This window comes from Arvicola amphibius, chromosome 5, assembly GCF_903992535.2.
Source record: "Arvicola amphibius chromosome 5, mArvAmp1.2, whole genome shotgun sequence".
NCBI lineage: Eukaryota > Metazoa > Chordata > Mammalia > Rodentia > Cricetidae > Arvicola > Arvicola amphibius.
Window position 1 is genome coordinate 156800513 of NC_052051.1, and position 20144 is coordinate 156820656.

General features: G+C 49.1%; 1 protein-coding gene across 1 annotated transcript; it reads left to right on the forward strand.

The window, feature by feature from the left end:
• Nucleotides 1-215: 215 nt before the first annotated feature.
• On the forward strand, nt 216-18608 carry Dipk1c (divergent protein kinase domain 1C). Its single transcript, XM_038329373.1, has 4 exons — nt 216-404; nt 9746-10405; nt 15174-15338; nt 18390-18608. The coding sequence occupies exons 1-4, from the start codon at nt 216-218 to the stop codon at nt 18606-18608; spliced, it is 1233 nt and encodes a 410-aa protein (XP_038185301.1).
• The last annotated feature ends 1536 nt before the right edge of the window (nt 18609-20144 follow it).

Genomic DNA, 20144 nt, shown 5'->3' on the forward strand with positions numbered 1-20144 from the left:
AGTGAGGCCATCCAGAGAAGCGAGAGACTTAGTCTTGGGGAAGAAAAGTAGAGAAGAAAGTGGAAAGGTGGCCAGGGTGGGTAGGTTGCTGAAGCCGGGAGCGGATCGCCGGGACTCCGAGGACGCTGTGCCCGGAGGCCAGTTTCCCCTCCCGCCGCCCCTCCTCCTCTCCGCCCCTTGAGCTGCGGAGCGGCGACCGGAGCGCGGGGCTGGCGATGGCGCGGGCCGCGGGCGCGCGGGGCCGGGCTGCACGATGCGGGCGCTGGCGGCGGGGCGCGCTCCTCGCCTTCGCCGCGTGGACCGCCGGATGGGTGCTGGCGGCCGCGCTGCTGCTCCGCGCGCACCCGAGCGTCCTCTCGGAGCGCTGCACCGACGAGAAGAGCCGGCGCATCCTGGCCGCGCTGGTAGGTCCCGCCGCCGCATTGCCCACTGTCGCGCGTCCGGGTTGGGTTCCCAGCCACCTTCCCCGGGTCATTGGTCACCGCGTCACCTGTGATGCTGCAGTATCGTAGTGACCAAACCAACAGGGGGATGGGGTAATCAGGGGACACCCGCCAAGGCGAGTGGAGGTCCCTGTGCCTGCATGAAATACCTAGGCAGAGGGCTAGGGGTCCGCTGGGGGACCCGGAACATCCCTCCCCTTTTCTCCAAAATTACTTTTGAATCCCGGGACAGTATTCCTGCAGGATATCCCGAGCCTCAGCTCCAGAAGAAAGTTTGCGGGCGATTCCTGGTCTCTGGTGCCTACATCCAGTTCAGGTGGTCAGATTTGGAGGATATGCCTACTTCCTGGGCTACCTTGCGCGCTAGGCCACCGCCCTTCAGTGTTCTCACCTGGGCTGCCGGATCATCCCCACCTGGTCAAACCCCGTGATCACTGTTTGGACTCCTTCTCCCGGTGACCTAAAGACAAGGCTTTTGGCTCTCCGGGTCCTGAGGAATGAAGGCAGAATCTTAGCAGTCAGGGAACCAGCGTCCCCTGCTTTATCATGATCCTCTAAAGCGATAGGGTCAGAGAATTTTCTCGCCAAGCTGCTTCTTAACCTGGCCAGGCAGTTGTGGACAGAAAGAAACATCGCATCAGCGGACTGCTGAAAGCTCTGGGCCTTCCTCCCTGAAGTAAAATGATCACACACCCCCACCAGCACCCCGCCCCGATTCTGCTCGGGAATTCATGCTTAAGGGAGACTTGAGCACAGGCAGCCCTGACAGACATTTAGGAAGGAGGAGAAAGGAGCATGTACTGCTTCTTATCAGTGATTATTCACGTCCTAAAATCGTGACCACCTGCTCATTTGGTTTGAAATCTCGAAGAAATGCTTAGGGGCTTTTCAGCACACTTGCTTATAAAGATGTTTTTGGTTTTGTTTTGTTTTCAGATTGTGAGAATTTCGAAGGGTATTAAGTACTTTTTCTAAGGCTCTTTCAAAGGAGATTGGAAAAATTAAGCAACCAAAGCATGTATCTGAACTAAGGATGCTCCTGTCACCGTGTTAGCCTGCTTCCTTGACAGGAACATGGACTTTCTGTCCATGGATCACAGCTTAATTGAAGTTTTTATCAGGTTTTAAGTTGCAAGATCTCATTGATTTTCGTGGTAACCATCTAAAAATTCCTTTGCCTTGCTATTTTGGTGACGCCGGCTGACTAAGACAACAAAATTTAATAGTTTGGCTAAGACCCAGGTCCCGTTTACAAGCTTAATATAACCTTTTAGATTAAAATAGGAATCAAAGCCCGTTATTTATTTATTTACCTTTGGTCATGCTGAGAAAGGCCTAATGGGAGTTAAAGTGACTGATGTGATATAAGTAATTGGTAGTCATAATTTCCCAGCATTCCAGGCTGTAAATTAAAACCAATTTGGTTTAGGAGCTTTACCAATTTGTCTTTGATGCAGCCACATGGGATCATTTTTAGTATGACAGACAGCCGAAAAGATTGAGTCTGTCTTTGACAACTCTCAATCTTAAATCTTGCCAAAGCTATTTCCCCAGTTTGCGGGAGTTCACACAGGTGAACTACTGGGGGGGATTATGGATGACTTGTGTGAGTTCTTCACACAGCAAACGTCGTACTTTACCCTTGCGTCTCCTTTCTTGATGCTTTCGTTCTGAATTTGCTGGGGTGCAACTAAGAAAGTCCTCGGACTCAACTTTTACCTAAGACCCTAAATTAGGACAGACTAAAGTGCCAGGTGGCTGCCAAGCAGAGGCTGGCACTGTGGCTTCTGAGGACTGCATCTGAATTGGGCCTCTGTGTCCTGGCTCCCCAACACTTTGCATTTTCCTGGCTTTCATCCTACATAATAAAGTCAGTTGTTATTTTTCTGACTGGCCTCCAGACCCTCATTAGCTTTCACTCTGAGTACCAGGAACACACAAGACATTAGAGCCAAAGGGAGGTTCTCTCTGGCAAAGCCCGGAGTCCTGATGAGCCTCCCATGCCAGCAGTCTGTGTTCCCAGGCCCCAGAGTGGCAGGTGGCATTGCTAACTGGTAGGGGAAGCATACCTGCAGAATACAACAACCAGGTGTTAAAAGGCTGACTAGTGGAAGGGTGAGGGTCTGCAAGTCCCCATAGGCTCTCCCACACTCACAAAGACAAGAGCTCCTTAGAAAGTCAGCTTGGCTTGTTTTGGAAGCTTCAAGCCCTGGGTCCCAGCTCTTCCCTGCTCCCTTTGGGTGGCCTTTCAGCTCTGCTGCAATTGAGGAAGGGCACTCCTTTTGGGTTGGTTGTGAGGATGTTAAAGCCTTATTTCTCCAGGGAGCTTTGTGTTGAGGCTCTGCGGGATTGAGGAGTGGCTGGGGGGCATAATCACCGACACCCCTAGCTTCTGCAGGCGAGCACCTTACAGAGCACAAATGAGAGTGGAGATCTACTCTGGCCAGCAGCATGATCAACAGTACAAGCCATATTGCTGCATCCCCTCTACAAACTCTAGGAAGTATTTGCTTTTAGAACCTCCCATTTTGTAGATGGAAGAAAAAAAAAAGCCCAGGAAGGCAACATAACATTGTCCTGCTTAATAAAGTTAATATGTTGAGGATCTAAGACTCTATTCTGTACTTTGGACAGTAGAGCCCCCAAGATGGTAAGAAGTCTTTATGCTGTAAACTGTGAGAAGCAGCTTAGGGGATTCCTCACCTTCCATAGCTGCTGCTTCCAAAGCCTCAACAATCTCCCCATAGATTGTTGGTATTGGGGGATGAGGTAGGTGCTATGGGATTTAGTACTGTTGCCTACATTTAGGATTTTTTTAAAATTTCTTCCTTCTTTCTTTCCTTCCTTCCTTCCTTCCTTCCTTCCTTCCTTCCTTCCTTCCTTCCTTCCTTCCTTATTGCTGGTTATCAGTCTCATAGGTGATCCAATCTCAAGTGGTCATCCCTGGTCATGTACATACAAGCAATGCCAAATGTACTCCACAAGTTGTATCTCCATGTGTGTTACAAAAATACTACATATGTTATAGTGTATAGGCTACATAAAGAAGAGGTTATACATTTGGGAAGGGGATGTGGTTGGAGGGGGAAGGATGTGATGGTGTGTGTTTGTGTATGCCCACAAGAAGCACAGATTTGCTGTGAATTTTGTTACTATAGAACTCTGCCAGCCAAGGAGACAGGGTGCCAGGGAGATGGCTCAGCGGTAAAGCACTTTCCTTGCAAGTATGAGGTTCTGAGTTCTGGCAACAGAACTCATGTAAAAAGCCAGACAGGCATGGTGATACAGTGCTTGTAATCCTAGAAGTGGGGAGGGAGAGAAATAGTCCATTTTTTTTTTAGTACAGACTTAAACAACTTTTACTGAAACAATGGGATATGCTGCTAAAAAAACTAACCCAGCCATTAGCACTCACACAATGAAAGTTTCCAATTCCCCTTTAAACTTACATTATGTACATTGAGTTTATTGGTTTCTGATTTGCTGGACTGTCTTTCTCTGTATCCAGCAGGACATGCCAAGCTCCAGAGAGTGTAGTTTATCTCTGGTAATTAGCCAACCACAGGCAAAAGAGTTCTCCGTGTATAGAAGACAGGTGGGAGCTAAGAAACAAAGCATGCATCAGACACAAAGTAACAGAAGCTGCTCTGCAATAAATGAGCTGTGTACATCAGACACAAAGTTACAATGGCTGCTCTGCAGTAAATGCACTCATGTATGCTTCCCAGTGCTCATTCTAATGTGAATTCCTCTTTCCTGGACATTGAGACATACTTGCTGGCAGGTCTGGGGGGCCTTTGGTCAGCCCACTTCACATCCTGCCCTTTCTGATGCTGGACTTCTCAGCAAGCCAGAAAGCAGCAGGCCCTTAGGTTGTTACAAACTCAGAAATGACACCATCTTTCAAAGTATTTTCTGACTCCTGTTTGGAAATTGCCTTCCAAATTTGTTGGGGTGAATTTCTTGGACATTTCAATAGTTTTTGTGTTATTTCATTGCAGAAGCAGATGTGTATATAAAGGAATAGGCTGGTGGGCACGACACAGACAGCACTTACATGGTGGTTTAGCGAGAGCTAGAGAGAGAGAGAGAGAGAGAGAGAGAGAGAGAGAGAGAGAGAGAGAGAGAGAGAGAGAGAGCAGGATTGAGGAAGTTTTCTAAGAGTTTGACAGAAGAAGGTTGGGAAACAGATGAGAAGAAGAAGGTGAGATGCAGACAGGAAAATGACTTTTCTGGCAGTGTGGTTGGTTTGAGACTGTGTCTCACTATAGACCAGGATAGCCTCAAGCTTGTGGCAATCCTTCTGTTCCAGTTTCCCCAGTGCTACGATCACTATGCCAAGTTTGAAATAGTATTTTTAAGACTTTCTTGTGTGTGTGATAAGTGTGTATGTATGTGTGTGTTTAAGTGTATGAGTGTGTACATGTATATGTGTGTGCATGTGTATGTATGCATATGTGCATTTATGAGTGTATGCATGTGTATGTGTGTGCACGTGTGTATATGTGTATGTATGTGTATGTGTGCTTGTGTATGTATGTGCATGTGTGTTTATGAATGTATGCATGGTATGTATGTGTATATGTGTGCACATGCATGTATGTGTATGCATATGTGCATGTGTGAGCATGTGCATGAGTATGTGTACATCCTACAGAGCACGCGTGGAAATGAGAGTGCAATCTTGGGTGTTGGCCCTCACTTTCCACCTTGTTTGAAACAGGGTCTCTGTTGTTTACCCCCATGTATATCAGAGATTTTCCTGGTTCTGCCTCCTTCTTGCCATAGAAGCCCCGGGGTTACAGATGAGTGCTAACACACCCAATGGGGATGTAAACTTGGGTCTTCACTGCTGGGCAACAACACTTTACCCACAAGTCATTTTCCAAGCCCTGGGACAGCACTTTAGATAGACTATTCCAGCCTGGCCTCAGGCCCGTGCTTTAACAGCTCTTCATTCTGAAGCACCTTTTCGCTTGGTGCTTCGTCAAAACTTGGACTGTGATAGAACCGCCACCTGTTTCGTGGCCTGCTGAGCAGGGTCCCTTCACTGCTAGTGCTGAGGTCAGTCCTTGTCCTGCAAGAGAAAGCCCTGACCCTGCTCTTCATAACGAGCTCTGGGAGGCTGGAGAGCGGAGTGTGTAAGGCCCAGGGCCATAACGCTAGGGATGGTGCTTCTGACTGTTGGACCTTGTGACATCTCCTGCGACCCTGGGCAATGTCCTCATTGCATATGGTTAGAAACAAGCTGCCCAGCATGTGAGGGGAAGAGCCAAAACTGCTGTGTTCCCTTCCTGTCCACGCTGTGCACACTCTGACATTGCTCAGGAGTCCTGAAGCTTGTCATTTCTGCTGTGAGCTGAGTCTGGGAGCTGTGGTGGGAAAGTGGCCCCATGAGACCTCACTCACAAACAGGCTAATTCCAAAAGGTGTCTTTGCTAATTTGACTGTGTCAAGGTGGGAGACAAGCCTCAAGGCCTTGTTTCAGGTGAATCTTTATGGGACTCGCTGGCTCCAGAATCTGCAGGTGTAACTCTGGTCTGTTGCAATGATAGGCACAGTTTAGAGGGGAAGAGGGAGGGTCCTGGTAGCCAGGTCCCTTGCCACACACACCTTTTTACTCATAAGCAAAGGAGACAAGCTCTGTGGCCTGGTTGAGAGCCTATCCAGGACCCTTGCCGGTGACCTTGTCTCCAGGGCCTTAGATGGCACCAGGGACTGTCTCCTCTGCCCCTTTGCAGTACTGTGAGATTGTGCAGTGCCTATCTCAGGTCTTCTTCACCACACACCCCACTCTGTCAATTCTGCCACATCCTTCACGCAAGAGCATTTTTCAATTAAATTACTAATGCAGCAACATCAGAGAAATGCTTGTGGAATTGATCCAAGGCACGTTTGGGTATCACACAGCTTCTCTTGTTTAATTTGAAAGGACTCAGTAAACTATTGCGTTTTCTTATCTGGTTCATTATAGTGATTTGATATTATAAATGCCAGATAAAGTGGGGGAAACACACACACACACACGTGCGCACACACACATGTGCGCTCACACACACACACACACACACACACACACACACTGTTGCATGACCACATTTTCTCACTCTGCTTGCCCCAGTACCTTCCTAAGACCATCAGGGAAGGCCTCTAGAAGCCTTACCAGAGCACTATGGGGACACATAAGCAAAGAGACTGACCCAAAGGTTTCTGACATTCCCGGACCAACTCCCTGCCCCCATGCCGAGGAAATAGGCCCCAGAGTTAAGGCCAATGGACAGCATTTCTTCTGCATGAAGTTAAGACTCAAGAACACACAGCACATGAGCACAGCTCCGAGAAAGATCGTTTTAAACAACTCTACCCAAGTACCTGAATACAGTTGCATTATGGCTGTTGGTTTTCCAGACCTAAAAATCCAGTCACGGGGCTGGGGAATGTGCCAGTGGGCCAAGTGCTTGTGCAAGCACAAGGACCTGAGTGTGTATGCTCACTGAAAGCCAGGCGTGGGGGCTTGCCCTGTGACCCCAGCACTGGGGTGGGCAGAGACAGGCAGATCGCAGATCCCGGGTGTCACTGACCAGTGGGTATAGCCAAAATAGTGAGTTCCAGTTCACTGAGAGATCCTGCCTCAAAAAAAAAAAAAAATCCAGAAGAAACCCACAGTTGACCTCTGGCCTCCATATGCACAGGCATTCACACTCCACTGTTACCACCATCACTACCACCTCCACCTTCACGATCACCTCCACCTCCACCACCTCCCCTTCCACCACTTCCACCACCACTACCACCTCCTCCACCACCACCACCTCCACCTCCACCAAAATTCTGGACATATGGTGCCATTTTCTAGCTGATCTAGTGGGAGATCAGGCCCAGCACATATTTTTCTGTTTTAAATTTTTAATTATTTTATTTCATGTATTTGAGCGTTAACTACATTTATGTGTGCACAGCCCATGTGTGCCTGACGAGTCAGAAGTGGGTGTCAGACCGCCCAGAACTGAAGGTGGCTGTGAGGCACTATGTGGGTTCTAGAGACTGAACCCTGGTTCTCAGCATGAGCAACATGATGGACCGCTGAGCCACCTCGCCAAGTCCTGGACCCCAGACTTTCTATCTGCGGAGCCTCAGTCTCTGTGGTCTACAGTTCTAAAGGCCCCCATGCAGGAGGACCTCTCAGCAGGGAGCCAGTGGCAAGGGCGGTTCAGACCTTCCTCCAGGCTTCGGGATTCTGGGTGATTGTGAAGTTACTGTCTAAAGCGGCCTCACAAATCGGGTACCAAAGCACAGGTGTGTTTTTTGTTAACAGGCATTTGGACACTTGGTCTTCAGTGTTCATAAATGTCCACAATTTCCTACCGACTGCTGGGGGTTCTAGTTTGGAACTCACATTGTTCGCCTGCTACAGAGATGGGGCAGCAGCAGCCGCCAGGAATTCTTAGGTGGGTGCACACAGTCGCAGAGTTAAACAGGAACTGTGCATGCTTCTTCATCACAGCCTTGCTTGACACCACACGTGGCCAGATGAGTCACGAATGCTTGTGGTTTCCAGACAGTTTTTGGTTTTGACGTTATTTGTGTCTGAGCACCCGAAGTTTATTTTCTCGACTTTCAGGCACATCTTATAATTGACTCAGGAGCAACAGAGCTGACTAACGTGAAACAGCCCATCCATCTATGAGATGGATCCAAGAGGGCACGCTGACATATCTGACTGTGCATCTATCTGACTGTGCATCCGTCTATGGGAGGGCACGCTGATGTCTCTGACTGTGGGTTAAAGGCCGTTTTGTAGACCTGGCCCAGGGATATCTTTTGTGCTTTCTGTTTACCCCTGGGTCATGCAGGCACTGTGCATGGGAGGTAGAGCAGGTAAGATATAGAGGAGAGGTACAAGGCCCTGTGGTATGCTGGGAACACGGCAGCCTAGCAGGGTGAGGTCATACTTCAGGCTCATGGCCATTGGGTGATTTGTTCATAGTGCCGCATGGCACGGTCTCCACAGCGGATCATTCAGGCATGTTACAGTAAGCAAAGCAGGGTGAAAAGTCACTGTGGGGTTGTATTCCTGCCTTAGGACCATATATGGAGTAAGGAAGATGTGGGTTCATGCTCTGTAGACGTTTTGGGAGAAAAGAGTAGCTTGTATTTGCTAAGGTGGGGGATTCAACCTGCAACACAGAGATTTAGGTTTCATTTAAAAAATGGTAAAAATGGAAGAACAGAACTGCAGCTTTCCTTCTTCCTTCACTCCATGTTCCCCTATGCCTCTTCCTTTTTATTGAGGGGCTGCCAGGCAGGATTGTCTTTCTAGGCAGATGTGGTGTGGTAGGGAAGGTCAGGTTTCCCCATCCCTAGTGGCTCTGTCCTGGAGCCCATGAAGTTCAGAAGAAACTCTCCATCTAAGGCTCCCGGGTATCGCTCTTCACTGCTGCCATGATTACAGAGTGTCTCCACACTTCCAAAGTGTCACAAGACACGCCTCCCGGTGCCTGCTGTCCACTCTATCAGCCAGGAGGCATGTTGTCTGACATCCCGAGGGATGCAGGAATGTAAACACATAGACCTCACTCCCTTGTGTTTGAAAGTAACAAACACAGGTTGGAAGGGGCAGGTGGAGGTCTCAGGTCTCATCCAACCTAACTGTTCTGGTACGGGAGTGTTAAAAGACTGTGGGTGAGCCTTCAATGTGGAGCTAAAGTTGAGGGTCATGGCCTGGGTCTCTTCTTCAGGGTTTAGGTATCCTCTTGCCCACCCCCACTTCACTACAGAGGTTGAGCCCTTGGTTTCTAGATGCGTGATTTTGAAGGCCAGGTCCTCAATTCTGTCTAGTGGCATAATCATTCTGAGAGCCTCCCTGTCACCAAATCAGGGTTGTGGGGAAGTCATTCTGGAACCTCACTTGGTACCAGCACTCAACCCAAGGGTTGTGGTCCCATCTATGACAGCCGAGTGTCTGTATAGTAGCTATGCCCATCTCTCCCCAGGCTTTGGACCACCTCTGTTTCTTATGATGCCCACTGCAAAGTACTCAAACTATTGTAGAGGAGTGATGGCAGATGAAATAGTCTCTACATGTTCTGTGGGGGTACAATACCTAATCAGAATTTCTAGTAGAGGCTTGGCTGGGGAGCTCACAGGTCCAGGGACCCACCGCCCAGGGACCTCTAGCATTCTCATCTGGGCAGTTTCTCCCCTCACCTAATGGCAAAGCCTTTGAGTACAGGATGCCAATACGTGTTGTCCCTTGCCTCTTATCCCTGCCCTGTTGTGACCCACTGTTCCCTTCGTTCCAGTGCCGGGACTATCGCAGCGGCTGGCTCACAGGTGCTCTGTGCGAGGACCTGTGCGTGGCCGGGGAACTGCTGTACCAACGCTGCCTGTACTACGAGCGTGGCAAGAAGGTGCTGCAGGCCCAGTGGAGAGGCCGAACTGTGGTCCTCAAATCCAAGAGGGAGGCTTTCTCCAGCTTCCCACCGCTCAACCTGCTGGGGGAGGAAGCCGGGCCAGGTGCTCCTGGCATCCCCGACGCTGAGCTGCTCCTGATGGTGGCTGGCGAAGTGAAGAACACGCTAGGTTTGGAGCTGCCCAACAACAGCATAGTTCCTCTGTGGCCCGCCAGGCAGGGCCCTCGCTGGCGGCAACAGCTGGCCAGTGCGTGGTCGCTGCTCCAGCAAGAGGAATACGTGTACTTCAGTCTGCTGCCAGATCTGAGCCGCCACATCCTACCGGTCCTGGGTTCCTGTGGCCACTTTTACGCAGTAGAGTACTTGGCTGCAGGTAGCCCTCACCACAGGGCTCTCTTCCCGCTGGGTGATGCTGGCCAGGCACAGGCTATTAGCCACATCGCTCTCAGCTTCCTGGATATGGTGAGCCATTTCGACAGTGACTTCTCCCACCGTCTCCACCTCTGTGATGTCAAGCCTGAAAACTTTGCCATCAAGAGGGACTTCACGGTAAGTGGAAGCAGGCTGCCCTGTTTGTTGTGGAGAGAGGCAACTGGTCTGCGTGGGAGGAAATGAAATGTAGGCTTTCAGAAGGAAGGCGGTGTAACTTTGGGCAGCCTCGTGGCTCCTGGTCATTCCCGTTCCAGACCACTTCCTTGCTGCATTGACAAGTGGATTTAAATAGATGCATTTTCTGCTTCTGGAGTAGAAGTTCAGGGAAGGAGCCCAGAGCAGGCAGAGGCCAGGCAGGGCAAGGAGGAAGTGCCTCGTTTTCTTGAGGGCAGCCCTGATGACCAGTTAGTGCTAGCACAGGATCTATGTGGTCTGGGGGAGAGGCTTCCTGGACTTCAGATGGCTGTGGGAACAGCCTCTAGGGCTGTTCTTCCAGGCCAGGCCTTCTGTGCCCACAGCACCAGGATGCTGAGATAGCCAGTGCTTCCAAATCTCTCTTCTGGAGAGATTCTAGTCAGTTTTAAGCCTGCAACAAGACACCTAGAGAGGCATGAGTTCCGTGTCTGCTAGCAGGGAAGACCCCCAGGAGAGCGGGAATGTCTGACCACACAGCTCCTGCAGATGGAAGGTGCACTTTTATCCTCTTCTCTGGGGCTCTGCAGCAGCACTGGAGATCTGCGTGGTGTATAAAAGGTGACAAGAGAGACTGTATGTTTTATAAGATGGCATCAGACTCCTCCCCCTCTTGGCTAGAAATAGCTCTGAGCCCCCCTCCCCCACACCTGTCAGGTGCAAGAGCTGCTCAAACCTGATTGCTCATTGCAGGGACCCGCTCATAGTGGAGCAAGGCTCTTCATCCTGGTTAGGACACGGAGGGACAAAATAAGTTCTTGCTGGGTCCTGGGATTTCATGGCAGGCAGCGCGGGATTGGCGTAGACCTTTAAAAGCAGTTTGAAATCTGCGGAACTAAGTTTGCCATTGGTGTTATATGCAGCCAAGCTTTGGTCCTTGCCCTCACTGTGTTTTCCTGATGCCCTTTCCCGGGCTGCCCCCGGAGGGGATGAAAATCCAGGGGTAGCTTTAAGTGGGAAAAGATGGAGCGCGGGGTAGTTCTGGTGGGCTCCAGCAGAGCCTATACTGGGCAGGGCGCTCCGGGGTTGCTCAGTCATTTGTGCGTGGAAGTCATGACTATCATAGCATATGCACCCATGTCAACTGATAGGAGTCAGTTCTGTCCTCAATTCCATGAAGGTTGAATTCAGGTCCGAGGTTTGGTGACAAGTGTCTTTACCTGCTCAGCCATTTAACCAATTTATAATATAAATTCTCACACTGTGCCTCAGACCGAGTCTGAGACTCTAGAGACGGCTGAGGCAATGCATGAGTATCCAATCCAATACTCAGGAAGACCAACAGGAAGATGGTGAGTTCAAGGCCAGCCCGTGCTACCTGATGAGATGCTGTCTCAAAAATATGCAAGCAAGCTAATAGACCAGGCACCTTCTTGGTGGCTCTGGTCTGCGTTTGAGTTAGAGAACCCCTGCACTCCAACTTCCAGAAGGTGGGTTCTGTTCTTGAGCTCTGGCTGACGCATGCCCTGAGGAGAGGGAGGGGATCTAAGGGATGAGGCAGGAGAAAGGGAGATCCCAAGTCTCCCAGTGCAGGCCCTCAGGCTTGATGAAACACTTGTGAATGAACAGCTGGGAAGTGAAGGTGACCCCAAACCACACGGGGGGGGGAGGGGCACAGCTTCCAAGTGATTGAGATGGTTCCTGCTCATGAGAGCGTTGTCCCCACGTTTCCAGAGTAGAGGGTACTACTTGGGTCGTTTTGTGCAGGGTAAAGTCTCTGGTTCTCCTGATGATGAGAAATATTATGAAGGTTTCCTGTTTGTTTTGTTGCTGTTCTTACTTTAGGGACACAGGAGCTGCAATTCATTCTAGGCTCCGGACTATAAATTAAAATATAAATCTGACTGTCACCCGGAGATGAGAGGAACAGTGTTACAAATGGGGCTGAGGCGCGCAGAGGCTGGGGAGAGTGCCAGAAATTAAGAGAGAAAATGGTCCTTGCCCTAATAATAAATTATAAAGATAATAGGTTCATTAGCATCGCTCTCATAAATTAAAAAAGTTATTTTATTATTTTATGTATATGGGTGTTTTGCCTGCATGTATGTGTGTGAACATGTGTGCCTGGTGCCCATAGAGGCCAGAAGAAGGCACCGGGCTCCCTGAAACTGGGCTTATGGATGTTTGTGAGCCACTATGTGGATGCTGGGAATCAAACCTGGGTCCTCTGAAAGAAAATGTGCTCTCAACTGACAAGCCATCTCTCCGGCCCCCAGTTCTTGTTAATTTTTAGTGTTTCTAACCAAGCTGAGTGATGAGATTAGTTATTAATTTTGACCAAATAATGAGACAGGAAAGACTGATAAATTGTATAGGCTTGGGATGTAGCTCAGTGGTAGAGTCCAACCTGGCATGCACAAAGTCCTGGGTTCGATTCTTAGCATTGCCAAAGGAAAAAGAAAAAGCAAAACACCATCTTTTAATTAGGGTTGGGGTGTGGCTCAGTGGTAGAATGCTTACTGGCTTCCGTGCTGCCCCTGGGTTCCTCAGTATCTCCCCGCAAATAGAAACAAAGGACGGGATGTGTGTGTGTGTGTGTGTGTGTGTGTGTGTGTAGTCATGTAGGAAGGGAGAAGTGGGGGTAGATATGATCAAGACACAGAGTAGAGATGTATGAAATCATCAAAGACTAGATGAAAAGATATTATTAAAAACCAAGAAAAACATCAACTCCCTCAAAACAAACAACAGCCACGAATTGTTTACCATGCCTGAGTTCATTACTAGGCGAAGATCACCGAAGAGGGAGAAGTGCTCTGCGCTCTGTTCTCATTATACTGCACACATTTTAAAATAATTTATGTCCTCCCTGATGTTTTCCTGATAATCCCCGGGAAGCCAGTCCACTCCCAGCATCGATCCTGAGCTGAAAAGAAAAGTAGAATCAATGAACAAGCCTTCTGAAGCCAAATGACAACCAGCAAAGGAGCCCTCTCTGAGATGCTACGGGGGAGGGCGGAGGGGGGGCTCACATTTTCACAATGGCCTGTGAGGGCTTGTGGGATGCCAATTCCATCAAAGATGTCACATTTCGTACTGACTTCTTATCTCGACTTATCTCGAGCTAGTATCTGTTGAACTTGGGCAAACCCTGATTCTAGCAGATTTGAGTTTTCACTTTTTTTGGGGGGGATCCATGTGGTGAAGGGAATTCTGCATAACTTATAAGTTTTTTTTTATTCTTCTTTTTTTTCTGAAGCCTGTTTGGTTGGAAGCCAGAAGGATAAATCTGAATTCCAGCAGTCCCCAAGTCCTTACTCTGACAGTGGAATTGGTGGTTGATGTTCTCTCTGGGCGTTTACAGATTCTAATGTGGATTATAATGTCAGTTGAGGTTTTCCCCTGGCTCAGCTGACCTCTCAGTTGACTTGGGTACTAGATGTGCCGTCAACAGAGCAGCCTGTGATTGTTCATAGTCTTGGGGCTCAATTAGCTATCTCTCAAGACATTTAAAATCCCCACTCCGAGAGGTGTGAAGAAATGTGAACCTTAGCGTGGTCAAATGGAGCTCTTACAACAAAGCTAACTACGCGGAGAGAGGGAAGGGGCTGTGCCTGATGCCTGATGATCACTCTCACATGGACTCTGTCAAATCTGCAGTCTTCCACAGAAGCCAGCACAGCCTTAAACAGGGCACGTCAGCAAGGACTGGAGGATGTCTGTCTCACTACTGTGTATTTTCCCTTGGACGGATACAATGCTTGTTGTTAATCATTGTGACCAAGGACTGTTGTTTCAAGATCTCTGATGTTACTCTCCTTACTTTTGTCTTATGTGTCAGGCTGTTTGCACACGTGTGTGTGTGTGTGTGTGTGTGTGTGTGTGTGTGAATTACAGTGCTTCTTAACTTATTTATTTTTAAACATGAATTGTGTGGATTGAACTCGGGTCCTGCACACTTTATTGACTGAGCTGTCTCCTCGGCTCCCTCATTTTTGACTTTCAAAGTTTCCCCTTCCCCTGACCTCTTTAAATGAACCTATCTATATTTTACCTGTGTCTTACCGTGGCAACACGTTGCTGTTTTATACCAATACTCTCTGGACGAGCTTCTCTGAGTGTTCTTGTTATTTATGTGACAAGTTTCATAGACAGTCGAAAAGGAAGCAGAAGAGGCGGCTGGAGGGACAGCCCAGCGGTTGGTAGTGCTAGCTGCTCTTCTGGAGACCTGATTTTGGTTCCCAGAACCCAGGCCCGGTGACTTACAACCACCTGTAACCCAGCCGCAGGAGAGTCTTGTCCTCTTTCAGCCTCACAGGTACTTGCACACACGTGGCACAGGCATGTCCACAAGTGCGCACTACCCTAAGTGCAAATCAAAACAATTTTTAAAAAAGCAGCAGAAAGAAAATTCATTTTAAGTTATTATGCATATTCTGCATTTAAAGTCCGGAGAATGACAAAGGTGACTTACAGTCCTAGGCTCAAGTTAGTGACATCAAAGGATCTTTTACAGTAAAACTTTGGGACATGATCCAGGATACTAACTTGTGCCAAAGGAAACATTTGTGGATGCTCTGGGGGCGTGGCCTGGGCGCGGTCTCCTGACAGGTGGACGTTGTGGCCACAGTCATGCTGCTCCATTCGACCTCAGGACGGGAAAAGGAGCCAGGAACGGGTTCTCCTACAGGGCCCTAGCTCTTATCTGCTTGCCGTCCATTCTATCATTATTACCTCGTGCCTCTGATTTCAGGTGGTAGCTATCGACGTAGACATGGCGTTCTTTGAGCCTAAGATGAGGGAAATCCTCGAGCAAAACTGCACAGGAGACGAAGACTGCAACTTCTTTGACTGTTTCTCCAAGTGTGATCTGAGAGCGCACAGGTGTGGAGCCCAGCGCGTGAACAGCAACCTGCAGGTAGGCGACTCCAATCCCAGGGCTGAATTTCTCTCCCATCAGCTGGGAACAAGCCCTTCTCTTGGGCAGGATTGTCCCCTTCTACCCTCATCTGATGCTTTCAGAAGGGTGTGGGTGGACTTGGGCCCCTGGATGCCCAGGTGCTGAGTGTAACCGGAGAGATCTCCAAGCTGCTTCCCCGGGTGGGTTACCTCACGGCCGTCCACCTGCCACATCCAGAGTCTTTTCTGTGCCCTTGCCTAATTAATTCCTAATAAATTCTCCCTACTAATTCTATCCATTCTCCTCACCCTAGTCCATCCTCCCTGGTGCTCGGGGGAGGGGGCTTGATGGGACCCTGAGCTGAAGCAAGACAGTTTAGGCCACATGCTCAGGAAAGCACGGTGTGGGCTTCCATGCCCACGAAAGAGGGTCCCAGGCAGCGGCACTATCAATCTGGTGGATCTGCTGAGGCCAGGTAAAAGCCCCAGTTCTACCACCAGAGTCTACACAGACTGCTGATTCAAGGGCCAGAATTACTGGGTGCTTCCACTTTCAGAAGGTTCATCGATGATGTGGGCTTTTTTGGGGTGCCATCCCAGCCCTTTCCACGTGGAGTTACCCCATGGTGGGTCTGGGATACCTCTGTCTTTGAGCCATGCAGACAATATAGTTTTCACCTGAGTCCACATCATCTTTGATCTCATCCACATGTCTTGTGCTAAGAGAAACTAGAGACTGGCAAAATGGCACTGTGGGTAAAGTCACTCGCCAAGCCCTGCTCTGGTTTAGACTCTGGGAATTAATGCAGTCAAGAGAATTGGCTCCTCGGACCTACACACACACACAAGCGCACGTGCACACACACACACACACACACACACACACACACACCATCCAGACACACACACACCATCCAGACACACACACCATCCAGACACACACACACACAAGCACATGTGCACACACACACACCATCTAGACACACATACTCACACACACCATCCAGACACACACATGCACACACACACACCATCCAGACACACACACACCATCCACACACACATATACCATCCAGACACACACACACACTCACACACACACACACTGCACACATTAAATAAATAAATTTGATCAAAGAGAGAGGCACCAAGGTTCCTCAGGACATAGAAGACTCTTATGGATTTGTTGAGAAGCAAGTGGAACTTTGAACCAAAGAAAACTGGCCCGAGAGGACAGATACAGATGATAAAATAATCCAAACAACTGTAGGGTTTAGAAATCATTTCATCTCATCATTTAAAGACATAATTAAAATTATGCTAATTAAAACTCAACAATGACATGCTTTTGCCAGTTGGGAATAGTCACTAAAATGCTATTAATTAACAGTTGAAGCTTCAGGGAGTTAGATGTGTGTCCCCACCCATGGCTACACTGTGACTCTGGATTGAATGTGGACACACGCATCCCTGTACGTCACTATTGTCTTTGAATATAGATCCAGAGGTGAAATGTGCTTTCTTTGTGATGTAGTATAGAGCACCACACAGAAAAATTCAGGTTATAAATCAGCATTTATAATAGGATCTCATGTTTACTAAATAGTGTTTTATTGGAAAGACAGGTGTGCTTTCTCGTGTTAGTCAGTTTTCAGCCACTGTGACACAACACTTGATCCAATCAGCTTATCATGAAGAAAATTTCACTTTGGGTCATGATTCCAGAGGTTTTGGTCTATGTTCTGCTGACTCCTTTGCTTTTTGGGTCAGTGGTGGGTACAGCATCCTGGCTGGGGCGTGTGGCAAAGGACAGCTGTTCAGCTCATGGAGGCAGAGAAGCAAAGAGGGAGAGAGAGAGAGACCTCCATCCCAGGATCCCTTGCAGGACACACACCAGTGACCTCACCCATTCACACCTCTTCACGACCTCGACACGTTCAGATAGCACCACCGGCTGGAGGCATAGGGCCTTTGAGGCACATTTAACATGTAATCCATTTACGTGTCTGACCAGGTCAGATTCAGTTTCTGAGAACATTCAGAGGTGCCAGGCCCTCTCAGCGGAGCCCAGCATTGGGGTTAACTTGTTCCTCGGCAGCTCCTGCCTGTGACGCTACTGTAGAGGATTGATGTTATGTATGGCATGTCTTTCTAGAAATTTAAATTTTTTGCACAGGTAAAGGGTGATTTCTAGTCAAAAAAGAAATAAAACTACTGTTTCAAATGTCACCTTTGGTTTTTGAGACAAGGTTTGTCCGTGTAACAGTCCTGGCTGCCCCGGAACTTGCTTTGTATAAAGGTGTTTGGTAAATGAGGTGGACAGAAAGCCTGGTCAAGGAAAGTTAGGCACATTCTCTGTGCAGCTCCCAGGCAGTGCTCCCCACTGTGGGGTTGGGGACCTCGAAACCTGTTGGCAGATAATGCGTGGCGAGAGCTCTTGTCTTCACGGAATTTCATGGCCTATTAGCAGTTAAGCCTATGAAACAGTGGCTTTTTTTTTCTTCTTTCCCTAAAGTAAAGCAGTTTGAAGCTTCTTGCACGGCCTTGTGCCTGCACAGCTTCCCCTGGGAGGTACGTTTCCCCTGGGTGTCCAAGGACTACAAAGGTAAAAGCTCACACTTGCATGCTCCTCTTTACTATTGACTCTCAGGACACTGCTACGGGAAGTTATTGTTTTATCTCCTGTGAGCGGGGCAGTCCATCTCGCTGAGGGACGGAACAGGCACGGCTGCCCTCTGCCCTATCAGGGGCCAACTCCTTGCTCGACTTGGCTCTGCTGTTTTCTTTGGAAATATGTTTATTCTTGTTTAAGCATCACCCAGGATTTTCTCCCTCTGCTTTGGGGCTGGAAATGGAATTTTCTGCTTCAGAGGGAGGAAGTCTTCTGTGCTTTCAGACATACCCTGTTCCCAGTGCTGAGTGGCTGAAGGCTTAGGAAGGAAACTCCTGCTCAATATGAAGGCTCTCTCTGTGAGGCTTTCCCAAAGGGGCAAGGAAAGGCTGTCCCTGAAACCTAGGGGATACCAAGAACGGCTTGTTTCCCTGAATTAACGTCTCACGTCCCCCTCAGGTCGTCTGTGATAAAATATTTCGACGCTGGTTCTCCTCAACTCACAGGAGCCCCGCCGTCTCCCCCCAGCTTCGGCTGCAGCTACAGCAGGCTGTTCAGGAGTGTGCTCACCAAGAGGGTCCCTCTGGGAACTCCAGGACTGCATCCTCTGGCGTGTTCTGGAAGCTTCGGTGGCTCCTGCAGGCCACTCTGAGAGAACTGCAGGAGGTGGAGAAGTAACTGCTTTCTTGCCTTAGTCATCAAGAGTGGACGGAGGAAGTGACCTCCAAGTGATGGCCTCTGTTGTTGCCATGCAAACGCGCTGTCCGCGCCATTGACAGGTTCTTCTGGAGAGTGCAACAGACTTTCCCTTCTGCCCCTGTGGTGTGGACCGCCCTTGCTCCTGCCCACTTTCCCTTCTGCCCCTGTGGTGTGGACCGCCCTTGCTCCTGCCCACTTTCCCTTCTGCCCCTGTGGTGTGGACCGCCCTTGCTCCTGCCCACTTTCCCTTCTGCCCCTGTGGTGTGGACCGCCCTTGCTCCTGACCACTTTCCCTTCTGCCCCTGTGGTGTGGACCGCCCTTGCTCCTGCCCACTTTCCCTTCTGCCCCTGTGGTGTGGACCGCCCTTGCTCCTGCCCACTTTCCCTTCTGCCCCTGTGGTGTGGACCACCCTTGCTCCTGCCCACTTTCCCTTCTGCCCCTGTGGTGTGGACCGCCCTTGCTCCTGACCACTTTCCCTTCTGCCCCTGTGGTGTGGACCACCCTTGCTCCTGCCCAGCCTGGTTCGACTTTATTTGGTGCTGACTTCTGTCCTGTCACTCCCTCAGAAGAGAGCCAAAGGAGGGGATTTGGAGTATTTGACCTGTGCAGCTGCCAGTGTGCAATTTTCTGATGAGCACAACTGTGCCTTGCCATTGGAGACAAAAAGCAGCTGCTCCCTGCTCACCATTAGCAAGCTAAAGTGTGAATGTGGGCATACAGATGAGTGTGTTTGCAAATAAGTGTGTGCCTACATGTGCACCCATGAGTGTGTGAGCGTGTTTGTATAAATGAATGGACACTGTGGATATATAAGTATGTTAATATGTGTAAACACACGTGAGTTTGTGTGTACATGAGTGGATGGCACACATAGTCTCACAAATATGAATGTTCCTGCATGTGTGTGTATGCGTATGAATGAGTCGGTCGGCCTGTGAATCCGTATTCATGGTTGAATCGTTGTGAGTACACCCAGGGCATAAGCATATGGAGGGGTGTGTGCATATGATGGTGACCAAGTGGGTGGGTATGTGTAGCCTGTGTGTGTGTGGGGTGGCTTTCTGAATGTGTCCTCTAGGAATCTTGCTGGCAGAGAAGCGTTACTTTTCTCCTATAATTAAATGCAATAAAATGCTGTGTTTTTGGAAGCATGATTTGCACTGGAGAGTATATGGAGTGGCAGCTTTTAGCTTGTACTGTTCAAGGGTTGTGTCTTTTACTCTAACAAATTGCTGAAGCTGAGCTTAACTGGAAACGCCACAGAAGAGCTGGCCAGATGGCTCAGCTGGTCAAGGTGCATGCTACCATGTCTGCTCACCTGCTTTGCTCCCCGAACCAGGGAGAACTCACTCCTCAGGTGGAAACCCATCCAGAAGGCAAACCACTTTGGAACAAGGTGAAGGTGGGATTGAAGCATTTCCCCTGAAAGCCTCTCAATGCGAGTTTTGTTTTCTTTTTGTTTTGTTTGTTTGTTGGTTGGTTTTATATCCATCTTGACCTTTCATGAAAAGTGT